Source organism: Nerophis ophidion, linkage group LG07 (genome assembly GCF_033978795.1).
Source record: "Nerophis ophidion isolate RoL-2023_Sa linkage group LG07, RoL_Noph_v1.0, whole genome shotgun sequence".
Classification (NCBI taxonomy): Eukaryota; Metazoa; Chordata; class Actinopteri; order Syngnathiformes; family Syngnathidae; genus Nerophis; species Nerophis ophidion.
In genome coordinates this window covers 61,046,869-61,063,884 of record NC_084617.1, presented here as the reverse complement: position 1 = coordinate 61,063,884, position 17,016 = coordinate 61,046,869, and the positions used below count along the sequence as shown (strand labels likewise).

Below are 17,016 nucleotides of genomic sequence, written 5' to 3'. Positions count from 1 at the left end.
TGTGTCTACAACACCAAAATGCGAACACGTGATTGACTGTGTTCGACAACAATTGGACACCTAATTGAGTAGTCAGCCCTTGTAATTACGGAAATTACTGTTGTCAGTCGCTCAGTTCCAAACAGTACTCCGATTCCCCGGCTTAGAAGGTACTCTCAATGGAAAAAAAATGTTCACGTTTTAACCTTCCTCTTGTGTTAGCTTTCTGTTACCATCTCTTATGTCAACGGGTCGGTTTTGACCCATGTCTTAAATCAGCTGTAAAATACACTGAAAACAATTATCTATCATCCAATTTGTTTCTCATCTCTTGGTTACCTCGTTAGGTTTCCTTATCCATGAAAATAATATTTTTGCTGTGGGCCATTGGGCCTTTTTTTTGTCAGTATACCCCTCGATTTCAATTGAAAAAAATGGTAAAACGAACCTCAAGAGAATCGTATAAATAAAAAAAAGGTTGTTGTGTTACCTGACCCTTACTGAGGGGTATTAGAACACATCTCTTAAATAAGTTAGTTTTATTTATTTTTTCATTTTAATAATGTTAACATAGTAACAACTCTATACTGAATTGACCTCAAATGTCTGGACATTTTAGTTTTTAAATGCATAAAAGAACCACATAAATTTTGTTTGTTTTTGTACTGGATAACAAGGTAAAATGAGAATCCACTAAAGCTCACATGATTGGGAGAGGAGCTGGCCATCAGTGTGTTCAGTTTTGGCTCTACTTAGTGCTTTATAGTCTTATTTTTATAACTGGGTCGAAACCGACCCTAACAACACCAAGGTCCTAATTTCAACCAGAGCATTTTATAATTTAGTGAAACAAAAAAAACAAGTTTTATTTTGTTGAAATAGAGGTTCCTGACAAAGTCAAAAAGCCTTGATGCATAAAAACAAATTTATGTGGTTCTTTTATGCATTTAAAAACTAAAACGGGTCGGTGCCGACCCTAACACAAGACGAAGGTTAAGAGAGAATATTCTTCTGTCCTTTTTCTTACCTCCTACCTATTTTTTTATTCCCAACCATCCAACATTTTGTCTCCCATAATTGCAGTGCCCTTGGGCTTTTGTCCGCCTTTGTCACATGACTTCCGGATAAAAGAAAGCATGAACAAACAAGCACTATGGACCATAGAGTGGTTGTATGTATGTACTGTCGTTGACTGCTGCAGATTGTTGCACTGAATGTAGGTCAATGCCTTTGAACAAAAAAGCTGCAACATCAAAAGTACCCAGAGAGACTAGGGAGTATTACATATTCCACTGCAGTGTAAATATGCATGTTTCTCTCATGAATAGTGCACGTTTATTGTATTATGCTTATTTTTTAGGAGCGGAGCCAAAGGGCCGTGCGGGTTACCCACCTGTGGCACCTAAGCCCTCGGCTGCACGAATGACCACAGGCACTGCTGGCCCTGAAGAGGCTGGGCAGGCAAGCCCGGTGGCGATGAAGAGGATGGTACCTGTTCAAAGCACCAGACCGCAGCCGAGTGTCACACCCTCGGTGGCTCCACAGGGTGAGTTTGAGGCAGTTCCAAAGCACGTCTGTTAAGATCCTTACTCCGATCTTCCCATATTATGGTTTATTGTTGCATTTTTGTATCACCTTGTTTGCTGTCTTTATTTTCTGTTTGGTCTGTCACCATGGTAGCTCATTAGTTCACCTGCTACAATCACGGTCCCTGCACACCTGTCACTGTTGATTACTTCCTTATTTAAGCTCGCCTTTTCTGTTCACTCATTCTCGGATCCTAATTTGCCCACGTGCAACAGTGACGACTCTCATCATTCTTCGTATGTATTTTCTCGCTAGCTCTCAAGCTATGCCACTTGTTTATTCCAGTTTTCATACTGATGATTTGATTTCTCGTTTGTGCCCTCGAGCCAAGTTTTAGTTTCCCAGTGTTATCCCAGCTTTCACACTAACGTCTTTTGTTTGCCTTCTCTTTACACCAGTGTTTTTGTTCCTAGCTTTTTATTATTTAATAAATCCATTTTATATCATACCTTTGCTGTGTTCTGCTTCGACGCATCCTTGGAAAAACCTCACCGGCATTACCATGCCGAAGAAGAGTCATCACAACGTCCTCATTTACAGTACTCAACTTGAGCCAAAATCTGTACGTTTGTAGGCACCGTGGGACGGGATGGAGGCGCTTACTCTTCTGGTGCAATCCCTTCAGAGCAGAGAGCGCCTCCTGCTGTAGGACAGGAGAGGAGGCAGCCGGCGGCCTACAGTGCTCCTCCCCCTCGACATCAACCTCCTCCGCCCGAGGAGGAAGAAGACGTCAACGACTATGACTCTGATGAAGCCAGTAAGTTCATCATCTGGTCACCTTTCACCAGATGAGCTGTTTTTTTTGTTGTTTTTTTAACCCTCTGGGGACATTCAATTTTAATTATCTTCAAAGCTAAACGGAACATTAAAGTCTTTAGGAGGGAAAAATATTTTGGATTCATATTTTTCTTAACTTTCATCTTCTCCAATTTCTCGAACTTCCCAAAAAAATATCAATCATTTTTCACACTTTTGTAGGCCTTTTGATGAGATGATGTCCCAGGTTTAAATGAATGAAATAAGTCACGTTATGCAAAGGTATACCAATTCAAAACTGGGACATCATTTGATCAAAGGGTTCAACTAAAATATGCCGACTACTGCCGTTTAAATGAAGAATGACTCATAATCATAATTTGGGGCGACATGGCGTAGTGGGTAAAACGGCCGTGCCAGAAACTTGAGGGTTGCAGGTTCGCTCCCCGCCTATTGACATCCAAGTCGCTGCCGTTGTGTCCTTGGGCAGGACACTTCCCCCTTTACCCCCGGTGCCGCTCACACTGGTGAATGAATGATGAATGAATGATTCGTGGTGGTCGGAGGGGCCGTAGGCGCAAACTGGCAGCCACACTTCCCTCAGTCTACCCCAGGGCAGCTGTGGCTACAGATGTAGCTTACCACCACCAGCTGTGAATGAATGATTGGTTCCCATTTCTCTGTGAGCGCTTTGAGTATTTAATAATAGAAAAGCGCGATATAAAATCTAATCCCTTCACGGTGGCAGAGGGGTTAGTGCGTCTGCCTCACAATACGAAGGTCCTGCAGTCCTGGGTTCAAATCCAGGCTCGGGATCTTTCTGTGTGGAGTTTGCATGTTCTCCCCGTGAATGCGTGGGTTCCCTCCGGGTACTCCGGCTTCCTCCCACCTCCAAAGACATGCACCTGGGGATAGGTTGATTGGCAACACTAAATTGGCCCTAGAGTGTGAATGTGAGTGTGAGTGTTGTCTGTCTATCTGTGTTGGCCCTGCGATGAGGTGGCGACCTGTCCAGGGTGTACCCCGCCTTCCGCCCGATTGTAGCTGAGATAGGCGCCAGCGCCCCCCGCGACCCCGAAAGGGAATAAGCGGTAGAAAATGGATGGATGGATGGATTATTTTTAATCCTTGCGAAGAGAAGGGGGACAGAACTGAGCACCTTGGTGTCGTTCTCGCCATTTTTGTGACTAAATTGGCTGTCAAAGTGCACCAACTTGTCAGATTACATCCTTTTTTCCTACTATTCAGATGAAAGGCATGATTTATGATCTAGAATAAACTTCCACAAGCAAGGAAGTGAGGAAGCTTACCACTAGATCAGGGGTCGGCAACCCGCGGCTCCGGAGCCGCATGCGATTCTTTGATCACTCTGATGTGGCTTAGCTGCAAAACTTGTCGACCCCCCGATTTTTCCGGGAGGTTATCGAATTTCAGTGCCTCTCCCAGAAACCTCACGGGGAAACCATTCTCTGATTTTCTCCCGGACATCAATACTGAGGGTGTGCCGTGTTGACGCGCCTGCAATTACACCATGGTATCTGCGTGCCGGCCAGTCACACGTAATATACTGTACCTGTTAACACACGTGAGCGACTGTAAGCCATACAGGTTACACTGAGAGTTGTGATATAAATAACTTTAACACTCTTACTAATATGTATCACACTGTGAACCCACACCAAACAAGAATGACAAACACATTTTGGGAGAACATCCGCACTGTAACATAACATAAACACAACAAAACAAATACCCAGAATCCCATGCATCCCTAACCCTTCCGGCTACATTATACACCCGCTACCACCAAACCCCGCCCCCCCAACCCGCCCACCTCAACAGACGCACGGGGGTGGGGTTTGGTGCTAGCAGGTGTATAATGTAGCCCGGAAGAGTTAGGAATGCATGGGATTCTGGGTATTTGTTCTGTGCCGACCCCTGCACTGGATGTAAGCTTAAGTACACATATAGTGATCACGGTGCTCGCTATAAATAGCGCCTATAATAACAATGTCACTAATACTTGGTTAATGTTCAAATCACAAAATCTAAATGGAGGATTGCAGACCCTTTTTGGATGATTTTTTAAAATGTTTTTTTTTTTTTTGTGGCATAGAGGACATCCGATCTGGCTTTTATGCTACCGATTCCGATACAGATCATCCATGTGTGAGATCGGCCGATCCCTAAAGGGAAGCACATGTATTAACTGTACATTTTTCAGTTAATTTATGGTTAATGCTATTGAATGTTTAACAATATCAACACACTAGTTTACCTAGTTCCTTTTTTTCTTTTATTACATGCAATTGTTTCAGCAAAACAAAATCGATAGTACACAAATACTAAACAAAAGTAAAAACTGTCTACTATTTATTTAAATACTTGAGTTTTTGCTGTCAAAGTCCTGCTGCGTCCAAGCAATTATTCCCTGAGTTTATAAACAAACACCCCCTAAAATATTGTTTGAGAAAATACAAATATTGACCTAATCACTTTAGTATTGCAAATTGTTATCGACACCACCAATTTATGAATCAATCTTACATGTTTACTGAGTGTGACAATGCTGACTTTCTAATCATTGTTATTTTATCCTCTCTTTACATTTTTTTAAATCTACGTGTTCTTTTCCTGTTAATATCTGCTTACTTTCTGCTATATTGTGGTTCCATAAGCACTTATTAAACATTATTAAGCTCTTATGTCTTGGTATTATTTACACTTAGCTTAGCGATTAGCTTAGCAATTAACATGCCTGCTCCTGGCTTGCTCTGTGTGTAACATGTTTAGCGTCATCCTCCAGTGATAATAGTACATAATAGGGATACTTAAAATAATAAATAAATACATTATTTGCCATAATGGAGGTGATTATTATTCGCTTAGGTAAGTGGCTCCTCACTGTGTATGGAGACACATAATTTGCTGCTGAATGCTAAAAAGAAATAGTGTCGAGTAGAGGCAATTTACATTTTTGATGGAGATTGAAAAGCATTGGAAATTGCTTATATTTTAAATGAAATCGGCCGATTCGGCCACATCCCTGATTTTCTCACATACATTTTAATGGCAAAATTAAGCCTTTTTCAAGTAGTTGTGTGTGTCACTAATTTTTAAGATTAGGTTCCATTTCGATAGACTTAAAGGAGCTGTTTGCAACCTTTTACATAGCTGTCTTTTGAAAGTGTTGTTGCTTTCAGCACGTAAACTATGACCCATGTAGCATGCACGCACATGCATTCGTTGTTTGTTATCAGCTTGTGATAGCGACTTGGCAACGTTTAGCTCCCAACATTATGTATCATACAATGTATTTTCTTACATAACAACTACATGGATGCAAAGGTTTGTGTACGGGTGTGTTCAAGACAGACCCAGACTTTTCCCTTGGGCCCACAAGCAGAAATCTAGCCGGTGGTTTTCTAGTTATATGCATTGGTTTGAAAAATGTTACTTTGAGCAAGTTGTCAACAGCCCCTTTCAGTATGTGTGATTAGTTTCTACGAGACCAGGCCAGGACATTTTTGTCAAGTTTGCATTCACAAGCAAAATGTTAATGTGCATTGTAAATTATTCAACAGCGCGGTCACCGTCTATGTATGGTCCCTTATCATATCAATCGATCAATAATGCAATAGCTTGATGTGATCCCAGAAGGGCCATTGGCTCTCTGCAGCAGAGGGCCACGAAACATTTAGCACACATAAAAGGCATAAAGCACAGGACACACAATTACAACCTTGACACCAGGAGCATAAAATACACAATGAGGTGTGTTGACTATTCTTGGTCTCTTTCAGCCACTCTGGGCTCTCTGGAGTTCAGTCTGATGTACGATCAGGAGAGCAACAGCCTTCACTGTAGCATCCTCAAAGCAAAGGTACCGCTCTCCTCATTCAATACTTGCACTCAGGGACAGAACCACTCCAATTAAGGCTGGAGTGTTAATAATTAATTAAACAAACCTCCTTTCGATGTGATTAGTACATGTGAATCAATGCATGTTTCCAGATTGACATTCTTTTAATCTCGTCATACATGACAGTAATTTGTGCTGTCAATTTTGACATATTGAATTTTCAGAACACTATTTTGAACCATGCATAGCTACTTTATTATTTATTACCATATTTACGTGAACTCAACATAGCTCTTCAGCATACTGTGTGTTATTTACGTTATCTGCATGTTTATTCCCAGGGCTTGAAACCAATGGATTCAAATGGACTGGCGGATCCTTATGTCAAGCTTCACCTGCTTCCTGGGGCAAGCAAGGTTAAATATTTTTTATAAAGTCCTCGCTCATATTTATTGTAATAATTGACATACTACAGTATCAGTGGTCACCAGCGTGAGGGGGGTCAAGTGGGATGGGCTTTTGTGAATTTTAACTATTTACTTTTTCTCTCATTCAAATATGTCATTTTTAAAAACTGACTCCCTAAATTTTAATACGAAATTAGAATAGCCATGAAAGTCGTCTTGAATCAAATTAAGAATGTCTAAGACTACTTTACAACACATTATCAAAGCCTACCTTTAAGACTTCACACACAGCACCAACATTTATGGAACAAGGATGGGGTATCAAAAACATATTTATTATGTTTTTACCTATCTGTGGCAGCATAAGAGAAAGTTGCGCATAACTGTGGTGCGTTCAATGACCCCGGACTAAAGTTACAAACTGAGGCGTCGCTACAGTATGTTTTAAAGACAGGAGAGTAAAGTCCCAGGAGCTACACCAATAACATTGTAATCATAATAATAATATATTATTATGATTTATAATATGGTGATATCCTATGTGTGTCAGCTAATCTCTACCTTAAGTAAATGAAAAGTTGACAGAACAAAACCTATTTATTCAGAGGTATTTATCTCGATATGTCAATTGCATCCATCCATCCATGTTCTACTGCTTGTCCCGTTCGGGGCATAGGGGTGCTGGAGCCTATCTCAGCTGCATTCGGGCGGAAGGCGGGGTACAGCCCGGACAAGTCGCCAGCTCATCACAGGGCCAACACAGATAGACAGACAACATTCACACTCACATCCACACACTAGGGCCAATTTAGTGTTGCCAATCCATTTTTTATGAGTCAAAAACCTAATTAAGGCTTTCACATGTGTTTTAAAGGCCTACTGAAATGAGATTTTCTTATTTAAATGGGGATAGCAGGTCCATTCTATGTGTCATACTTGATCATTTTGCGATATTGCCATATTTTTGCTGAAAGGATTTAGTAGAGAACATCGACAATAAACTTTGCAACTTTTGGTCGCTAATAAAAAAGCCTTGCCTTTACCGGAAGTAGCAGACGATATGCGTGTGACGTCACGGGTTGTGGAGCTCCTCACATCTGAACATTGTTTACAATCATGGCCACCACCAGCGAGAACGATTCAGACCGAGAAAGCGACGATTTCCCCCTTAATTTGAGCAAGGATGAAAGATTCGTGGATGAGGAAAGTGAGCGTGAAGGACTAGGAAAAAAATAAAAATAAAAAGACGAGGGCAGTGGGAGCAATTCAGATGTTATTAGACACATTTACTAGGATAATTCTGGAAAATCCTTCATCTGCTTGTGTTACTAGTGTTTTACTGAGATTATATGGTCGTACCTGTACAACCTGAAGGTCGGCCCCACACCTTTCTTCTGCACCAGTCGACGGGTTTTGGCGATGCCCATCTCTGCCCTTCCCAAGAGACCCTCTTCGAAACACGATCTTTCGGAATGATTGCCGTATAACACACTGTACTTTGTGTGTGTGTGGTCCAATCCAACCGTGTTCGCTTGACATCTCTATTCCATAGTAAAGTTTGACTGTCATCTTTCGGGAATGTAACAATGAAACACCGGCTGTGTTTGTGTTGCTAAAGGCAGCCGCAATACACCGCTTCCCACCTACGGCTTTCTTCTTTGACGTCTCTATTATTCATTGAACAAATTGAAAAAGATTCATCAACACAATTGTCCATAATACTGTGGAATTATGCGATGAAAATAGACTACTCATAGCTGGAACAAGATGTCTTCTACAATGCGTGACGTTTTAGCATGATACTTCCGCGCAAAATTTAAAATTGCAATTTAGTAAACTAAACCGGCCGTATTGGCATGTGTTGCAATGTTAATATTTCATCATTGATATATAAACTATCAGACTGCGTGGTCGGTAGTAGTGGGTTTCAGTAGGCCTTTAAAAAGCTGGTTTCAACCAAATCCATGCAGTAGTTTTAGTGCATGAAAACATACCAAGTGTGGGGTGGTGATGTTGGGTTTAAGGTGGAACTCGGGGGGGGGGGGGGGGGCTTAGAATTTTATGCTGCACTTCTGCCAGTAGCCTGAAGCGCGTTCCTTTGAACATGATTTTTTTCACGTCTTCTCTAAATTGAAATACGATTGAAAACGTGATAATATATATATATTTTTTTTTATTTATCCATACAATCCACTATTTAAGTTGGTGGCACCAGCACCTACATGCCTCGGCTTGTGTATAGTTCAAGAATTAATAAAGACGTTAATACTGGAAGGTGCCGCACCCTAGTATTTGAGAAGCACTGCTGTAGTACATGTCCTAATGAACAAAAGAGTGAAAAGCTATTGCTTTGGGCTTCTGGCTCTTTGCAAGCTCAAGCCTGGCACCTTGTGGTAAGGAGTGAGTAAAATGTTCACAAAAGAGGTGTGGTATCCATAAAGAAACCAACATAAATTAGGTCATGAATACTGTGGTGGCAGCACGGTGGTAGAGGGGTTAGTGCATCTGCCTCACAACACGAAGGTCCTGAGCAGTCCTGGGTTCAATCCCAGGCTCGGGATCTTTTTGTGTGGAGTTTGCATGTTCTCCCCGTGACTGCGTGGGTTCCATCCGGGTACTTTGGCTTCCTCCCACCTGCATTGACGTGCACCTGGGGATAGGTTGATTGGCAACAGTAAATTGGTCCTAGTGTGTGAATGTAAGTGTGAATGTTGTCTGTCTATATCAGGGGGCGGCAACCTTTACCACTCAAAGAGCCATTTTGACCCGTTTCACAAAATAAAGATGACAATGGGAGCCGCAACCTTTCTCGCTATTGTCTGCTGATGGTCACCCAGATAACAATAATAAGGGCATGCTATGAAGTCATTGCCTTTGACGCCTTCTACAACATGTACAAACAGCTTGCCAGCCCAGTAACATGTTGTACGTGTCTTTCGCTGATACACGTACACGACTGCAAGGCATATAGTCAACAGCCATACAGGTTACACTGAAGGTTGTGATACAAACAACTTTAACACTCTTACTAACATGCGTCACACTGTGAACCCACACCAAACAAGAATGACATATTCGGGAGAACACCCTCACAGTAACACAACATAAACGCAACATAACAATTACCCAGACTCCCAAGCATCCATGACTCTTTCAGGCTATATTTTACACCCCGCTAGCACCAAACCCGTCGGTTGAGGTGGGCGGGGTTGGGGGTTCGGGGGTTTAAAATATAGCCTGGAAGTGTCATGGATGCTTGGGATTCTGGGTAATTGTTTTGTTGCGTTTATGTTGTGTTACTGTGAGGATGTTCTCCCAAAATGTTTGTCATTCTTGTTTGTTGTGGGTTCACAGTGTGGCACGTATTAGTAAGAGTGTTAAAGTTGTTTATATCGCAACCTTCAGTGTAACCTGTAAGGCTGTTGACTATATCCCTTGCAATCTCGTACGTGTGACGATAGAAGCAACGAGATGCATGCGTCCGGCCGGCACGCAGATAGCAAGGTGTAAAGGCGGGCGATGACATGTTGTAGAGAACGTTAAAAGTAAAGCCATCACGGCACGCCCTCAATATTGTAGTCCGAGTGAAAATCCGAGAATATTTGCCCGGGTGATGTCCGGGAGAGGCACCACAATCCGGAAACCCCCCGAAACAATCGGGGGGTCGGTGATTATGCAGCTGGGCCACATCCGAGTGGCCAAAGAGCCGTGGGTTGCCAACCCCTGGTCTATATGTGTTGGCCCTGCGATGAAGTGGTGACTTGTCCAGGGTGTACCCCGCCTACTGCCCGAATGCAGTTAAGATAGGCTCCAGCGACCCCCCCCCCCCCCCCCCCCCCCCGCCAACCCAAAAGGCACAAGAGGTAGAAATGGATGGATGGATGGATGAATATTGTGTTGTCTTGCATGCATAAATATACATAAAAAGCATTCATGTGTGTTGTTCGAAATGACTGTCAGTCAACAAAGCTGCGCACAAAAACCTTGAGGAACACTCGCAACCCGGCGTGGAATGAGACACTCACCTACCATGGCTTGACCGACGAAGACATGCAGCGCAAGACCCTCAGGTGCATACAGCAAGTACACTTCAATTGTCTTTTCTTTAGTAATAAAACCTCCCCGTCTTTTGTCTCTTTTTCACAGGCTGTCGGTGTGCGACGAGGACAAGTTTGGCCACAACGAGTTCATTGGGGAGACCCGAGTGGCGCTGAAGAAGCTGAAGCTGAACCAGAAGAAAAACTTCAACGTGTGTCTGGAGAGAGTTGTACCAGTAAGTGAAGATGAGTTGCAGCCCTGCTTTTTGCTCCGCTTCTCTTGAATTCCTAACTAAACTGTGAGGTTCTTCCTCACAGACAAAGAGAACTGCAACAGCCGGTGGAGCTCGAGGCATCTCTCTCTACGAAGATGAGGTGAACCCGCTCTCTTTTTATAGAGCATGACCAAATGCAACATGTTTCTGCAGTTTGTCACAAAGTATACTTTAAATCTAACCTTTTTTCCTTTCTGCCGTGTTTTTGTAGTCTGCAAAAGATGGTGGAGAGGTTGAGGAACGCGGTCGCGTCCTTATCTACCTTATGTACAGCACCCAACAGAACCGCCTCATTGTGGGTGTTGTGCGCTGCGTTCATTTGGCCGCCATGGATGCTAATGGATACTCTGACCCTTATGTCAAAATGTAACCACATTTCGATCATATTCACACTGTAAATATATTATGGGATTTTTTTTGTTAAAGACATGTTTAAATGGGAACTGCACTTTTATTTTAATAGCATGTTTTTGAATTCTCATTTGTATAAATCTGCTTGTTCTAAATCAGGGGTCTCAAACTCAATTTACCAAGGGGCCACTGAATGCAGAGTCCGGGTGAGGCTGGGCCGCAAGAAAAATGTCTTAAAAAAATATTTCTTAAAAAAAATATTTTCAAATGTCTATTTTTATTTTAAACACAAAATAAAATCAAAATATAAATGAACAAAATGGGAATCAAGTAATGTGAGGCAATGCAATTTAAACAATAATTATTATTATTTATTTTTAATGAATTTATTAATCAATCCAACAAAAAAATACATAATAATGCAATCAAATTCCAAAACCAAACCTGACCCAGCAACACTCAGAACAGCAATAAACAGAGCAATTGAGGACACACAAACATGACACGGTACAATCTAAAAGTAGTGAAATAAAAATTAATATTATCAATATTATTACCAATTTCAAAATACTAGTGATTAAAAATACCTCATTGATATTACCATTAAAAACGTTAATACAAAAAAATAATTTAAAAAAAATGTACAATGCATCGCATCTCATAAGCTTGATAATACATTGTGTCCAATATTTTACACAAACATATAATAAGTCATATTTTGGTTCATTTAATACTTAAAACCAAATGCAGTTTTTTCTACTGATATCCTCTGCATAGCTTGTGTGTACCAGTCAGTATGAGTTGGACTATCAACATTTATCCATTTTTTTTAATATTACCCGTTTTGTTATTATGCATACTGAAAGAAATGCATTTTTACTCTTTGATGACACGCTACTAAATTGATGGAGATCCCCAAGAATACAAGTTTGCAATTTCATTGGGATGTTTATATTAAGGAATGTGATTGCTTCTTTTGTTGTTTTCAACCATAACTCTTTAATTCTCTGACGTTCCCACAGTAAATGAACAAGAGTTCCCTCAGATGCCCGACACTTCGTACATAACTTGCTATCTACTACACCAATTTTAAACAGCTGAGAAGATGTAAAATACAATCTATTTAATATCTTAAATTGAGTCAGCTTATCTTTAATGTTTCTAAAGGGCTTATTGGCATTTTTCCAAATATCATTCCATGATATGTCTCTTTCATCTAAAATGTTTTAAGTCCATCATCCATTTCCCAACACATGCATCATTTGCATTTCTAGTGTGGTGTTCATTTATTATTCCATAAAATAGTTTAATTTTTTAAATGTATCTTGATTAAAAAGTGCATCTTCCAGTTCATGTATGTTTAAAGACATATACTTTCAGAGTATATGCATTTATTTACAGCGTGTTTTAAAGAAAACAAAATTAAAAAAAATGATTTCTGGGTACATTATATTGATCAACTAAATCATTGAACGGTTTAAAATAGTTTTTATTAATAATATGATGAGGTTTAGTAATACCTCCTGTCTTTCCATGTTGTCCATTTAACCACATTTTTATTAATTATGATTTTAGGATTGTACCAAAGCGGTTAATTTACAGATGTCATTGGGGTTGATTCCTAGCATTTTCTGACACAGTTTTAGAATGTTAAAGGTGGCTTTTTATTGGGCTCTGCCTCAATTCGTTAGGTATTTTTTTTAATATAATATGAACTCCCCACACCAATGTCCAAATTCATTAACATATGTTTTTCTATGTTGATCCAATCCTTATCTGCAGAAGAATGAAATAAGTGGCTTGCTTGTTCACAACCAAAAGAGATATAATAATGTAACAAGTTTGGTAATTGTAGTCCTCCTTTATCTTGTGTACAAGACTATTGTAATTATACATTTATTTATATAGCGCTTTTTCTCTAGTGACTCAAAGCACTTTACATAGTGAAACCCAATATCTAAGTTACATTGAAACCAGTGTGGGTGGCACTGGGAGCAGGTGGGTAAAGTGTCTTGCCCAAAGACACAACGGCAGTGACTAGGATGGCGGAAGCGGGGATCGAACCTGCAACCCTCAAGTTGCTGGCACGGCCGCTCTACCAACCGAGCTATACCGCCCCAGACAACCGTATTATTATTATTATTTCTGACAGACAGGTGTCGCGGTGTGACTTCAGTCATGCACGTAAGAAAACCCTCGTCTCCATGGTAACGTTTCTGTCGCTTTCACTCATTTTCCGCTTTTCCACTAATGCAGGGGTAGGCAACCCAGAATGTTGAAAGCGGCATTTTGGACCCGAATAACAAAAATCGTCACTGTCTGGAGCCGACGGGAAGGAGGGGGGCTCGGTAGCACAATTAGCCCCGAACGTGTTAATATCACGACTAACATGTTACACGTCCGATTAGCCCAGCTACTCTCTGCCTCGCGGGCCGCAATTGGCCTGCGGGCTACTCATCTGGTCCTTACGGGCTACCTGGTGCCCGTGGGCACCGCGTTGGTGGCCCCTGCTCTAACCACTAGGCCACTGAGTAGGTTACAAGGTTTTAAGTTTGTAATGCAATAAGACATCAATCTGTACTGAAAAACATGAACATTTATAATACAGTATCTAAAGTATTAGCCCACATTTCACGTTTTGTTTGTACACAGCTGTTTCGGCGGTGTATGTAGTTGTAACAACACGCATGACGTTCTCCATGTATAAGGGTCAATATTATAGTGACTCACTTGATAGACAATTGTCTGTTTGGTCAAGCTGGCCGTGGATGTTTTTTCCCAGTTGATTTTGGGTATGCACATTACTAAAGTCGGCAAAACTTTGCTTCCAGCTCCACATTTGCACCAAAGTCACTCTCTCGACTTCCGCCTTTTCATCCCGTCATCATGCTCGCTTCTATAAGCAGCCGTTCATCCTCTCTATATTCAGCTTCAAAAATATAAGGTTGTGAATCCACATTTTCCCCAAAATAGTCGTCTTCATTGTATATTACTAAGTTTGCCATGATTAGAACACACTCGCGTTTGTGTTCGGAAGTAGGAAGTGTTTTGCTGTGGGATCAGGACTAAATGCGTTGAGGAAATACATTCTGGTAATGATTAAAATGACCAAAATACAGTAAATATTGTACAAATTACATATTGTTATAAACGTGTCTGTTACTACATATATTAAACGTTGATGGAGGGTTTTGAAGTTGTTTTAGAGGGCTTTGAAGGCTACAATTGTGACTCCTTGCAAGCATTTTTTATCATCTTTAGAATCCTAAAAAAAAAGACATGTTCTTTTCTCTCATGATTGTGAATATTAGGCAAAATTACAAGAAAAATGCAGTTCCCCTTTGAATTGTTTCCCTTTCTAACTTTATATTAAGGAACATTACGTTTTCGCACAATCCAACATGTATAAAAAGGAGTAGAAAGAAGCAGATCTTATTTAATCCTACCTCTTTTGTACATTTGTATTATTTTCCTGTATTTGGCTTTTTCATTTATGCTCCGAGTGCTCTTATTTTATTTTCTACTTCATGCGTTGCTTCCATTTTCACCTCTGATTGAGCGATGAGCCCTGATTCCCAATCGGTAGAGTATCTGCCAATGAAGGTTATGGAAAGAAAAACAATCTTTGTATATTTCAGTTATTTTCTCTGAAATATGCACAGAAAAAAAAAATATGCATTGAGGCTAGAGAGGTAATCAATAGATTGATAATAATAGATAGCTACAGCCCTAATTGAATATGTTAATGCATACTGTTTGCAAGTTCCTGGTGTTTCATTATCAAATATAGGTGTGACTACGAAGCACATTTATACGGAGTTATGGAAAAAGAAGATAATTAAAGTATAATTTAATTTGTCTCCTAAAGTTGAAATATTGGGTGGATCGTATGTGGTTCACTGTGACATTTGTCGGCATACTTGCCAACCTTGAGACCTCCGATTTCGGGAGGTGGGGGGTTGGGGGTAGGGGGCGTGGTTGGGGGCGTGTTTAAGAGGGGAGGAGTATATCTACAGCTGTTGTGTGCGAAGTTGTGCACTGCGCTCTCTAAAAGCCGTAGATATTATTGTCACATATGCATGATTAATTGAAACTTTTATTAGTAGATTAATAGACGCCAGCGCCCCCCGCGACCCCAAAAGGGAATAAGCGGTAGAAAATGGATGGATGGATGGATTAGTAGATTACACAGGACAGTACATATTCCGTACAGTTGAACACTAAATGTTAACACCCGAACACGTTTTTCAACTTGTTTAAGCCGGGGTCCACGTTAATCAATTCATGGTACAAATATATACTATCAGCATAATAAAGTCATCACACAATTTAATCACCATAGTATATACATTGAATTATTTACATTATTTACAATCCGGGGGTTGGGATGAGGAGCTTTGGTTGATGTCAGTACTTCAGTCATCAACAATTGCATCAACAGAGAAATGGACATTGAAACAGTGTAGGTCTTACTTAGTAGTATATGTAAAGCAAGCAGAGAACATATGTAGTTCAGATAGCATAAGAACAAGTATATACATTTGATTATTTACATTAGGTTATTTACAACCCGGGGAAATGGGATGTGAATGGAGGAGGGTATTAGTAAAAGGTTGAAGATGCCTGAATGTGTTGCCTTGAGGTGTTGTGGTGCATGTAAAGTAGATGGCTGTATTTTCCTGTTTAAGAGTGTCACAACATTGCTGTTTACGGTAGACGAAAACGTGACTGCTGTAGTTGTGTGTTGTTACCGCGCTGGGAGGACATTAATGAAACTGCCTAACAATAAACCCACATAGGAGAACTCGTCCTTGATCATTCTACAGTTATAACGGCATTGGGCAGACACGCTGTTTATATTGTGGGAAAGCGTACTTGAAAACAGGCTGTCTTCACTCAGGTCCGCATGGAGCTGGAGGGGACGTGGCCTCCAGCTCCGCCTGAATTTCAGGAGAAAATTTGTCCCGGGAGGTTTGGCAAGTATGTTTGTCGGCGGTATAGCTCGGTTGGTAGAGTGGCCGTGCCACCAACTTGAGGGTTGCAGGTTCGATCCCCGCTTCCGCCATCCTAGTCACTGCCGTTGTGTCCTTGGGCAAGACACTTTACCCACCTTCTCCCAGTGCCACCCACACTGGTTTCAATGTAACTTAGATATTGGGTTTCACTATGTAAAGCGCTTTGAGTCACTAGAGAAAAGCGTTATATAAAACCTAATTCAGTTCACTTGTCATGCCAACTAATTGGCGGGAATGCTTGTAATCTACATTTTTCTTTGCAATTTAAAGGCCTACAGAAATGAAATTTTCTTATTTAAACGGGGATAGCAGGTCCATTCTATGTGTCATACTTGATCATTTCGCGATATTGCCATATTTTTGCTGAAACGATTTAGTAGAGAACATTGAGAAAGTTCGCAACTTTTGGTCGCTAATAAAAAAGCCTTGCCTTTACCGGAAGTAGCAGACGATGACATCAGCAGTGTGAGGGCTCCTCACATCCTCACATTGTTTATAATCATAGCCACCAGCAGCTAGAGCGATTCGGACCAAGAAAACGAAAATTTCCCCATTGATTTGAGCGAGGATGAAAGATTAGTGGATGAGTATATTGAAAGCAAAGGACTAGAAAAAACAAAAAAATAAAGTTTAAAAAAAAAGGCGATTGCATTGGAAGCCATTCAGATGTTTTTAGACACATTTACTAGGATAATTCTGGGAAATCCCTTATCTTTCTATTGTGTTGCTAGTGTTTTAGTGAGTTAA

At 40.7% G+C, this 17,016-nt stretch overlaps 1 protein-coding gene across 5 annotated transcripts in view; it reads left to right on the top strand.

The window, feature by feature from the left end:
- Positions 1-17,016, top strand: part of LOC133556634 (rabphilin-3A-like) — an 87,794-nt gene that overhangs the window by 60,676 nt on the left and 10,102 nt on the right. For all 5 annotated transcript variants that reach the window (XM_061906755.1, XM_061906757.1, XM_061906758.1 and 2 more), the window contains 8 exons: positions 1,340-1,525; positions 2,141-2,323; positions 6,126-6,205; positions 6,526-6,600; positions 10,552-10,661; positions 10,738-10,864; positions 10,947-11,003; positions 11,115-11,269. In XM_061906755.1, coding sequence (XP_061762739.1) covers positions 1,340-1,525; positions 2,141-2,323; positions 6,126-6,205; positions 6,526-6,600; positions 10,552-10,661; positions 10,738-10,864; positions 10,947-11,003; positions 11,115-11,269 — 973 coding nt within the window. The remainder of the gene's footprint in view (positions 1-1,339; positions 1,526-2,140; positions 2,324-6,125; positions 6,206-6,525; positions 6,601-10,551; positions 10,662-10,737; positions 10,865-10,946; positions 11,004-11,114; positions 11,270-17,016) is intronic.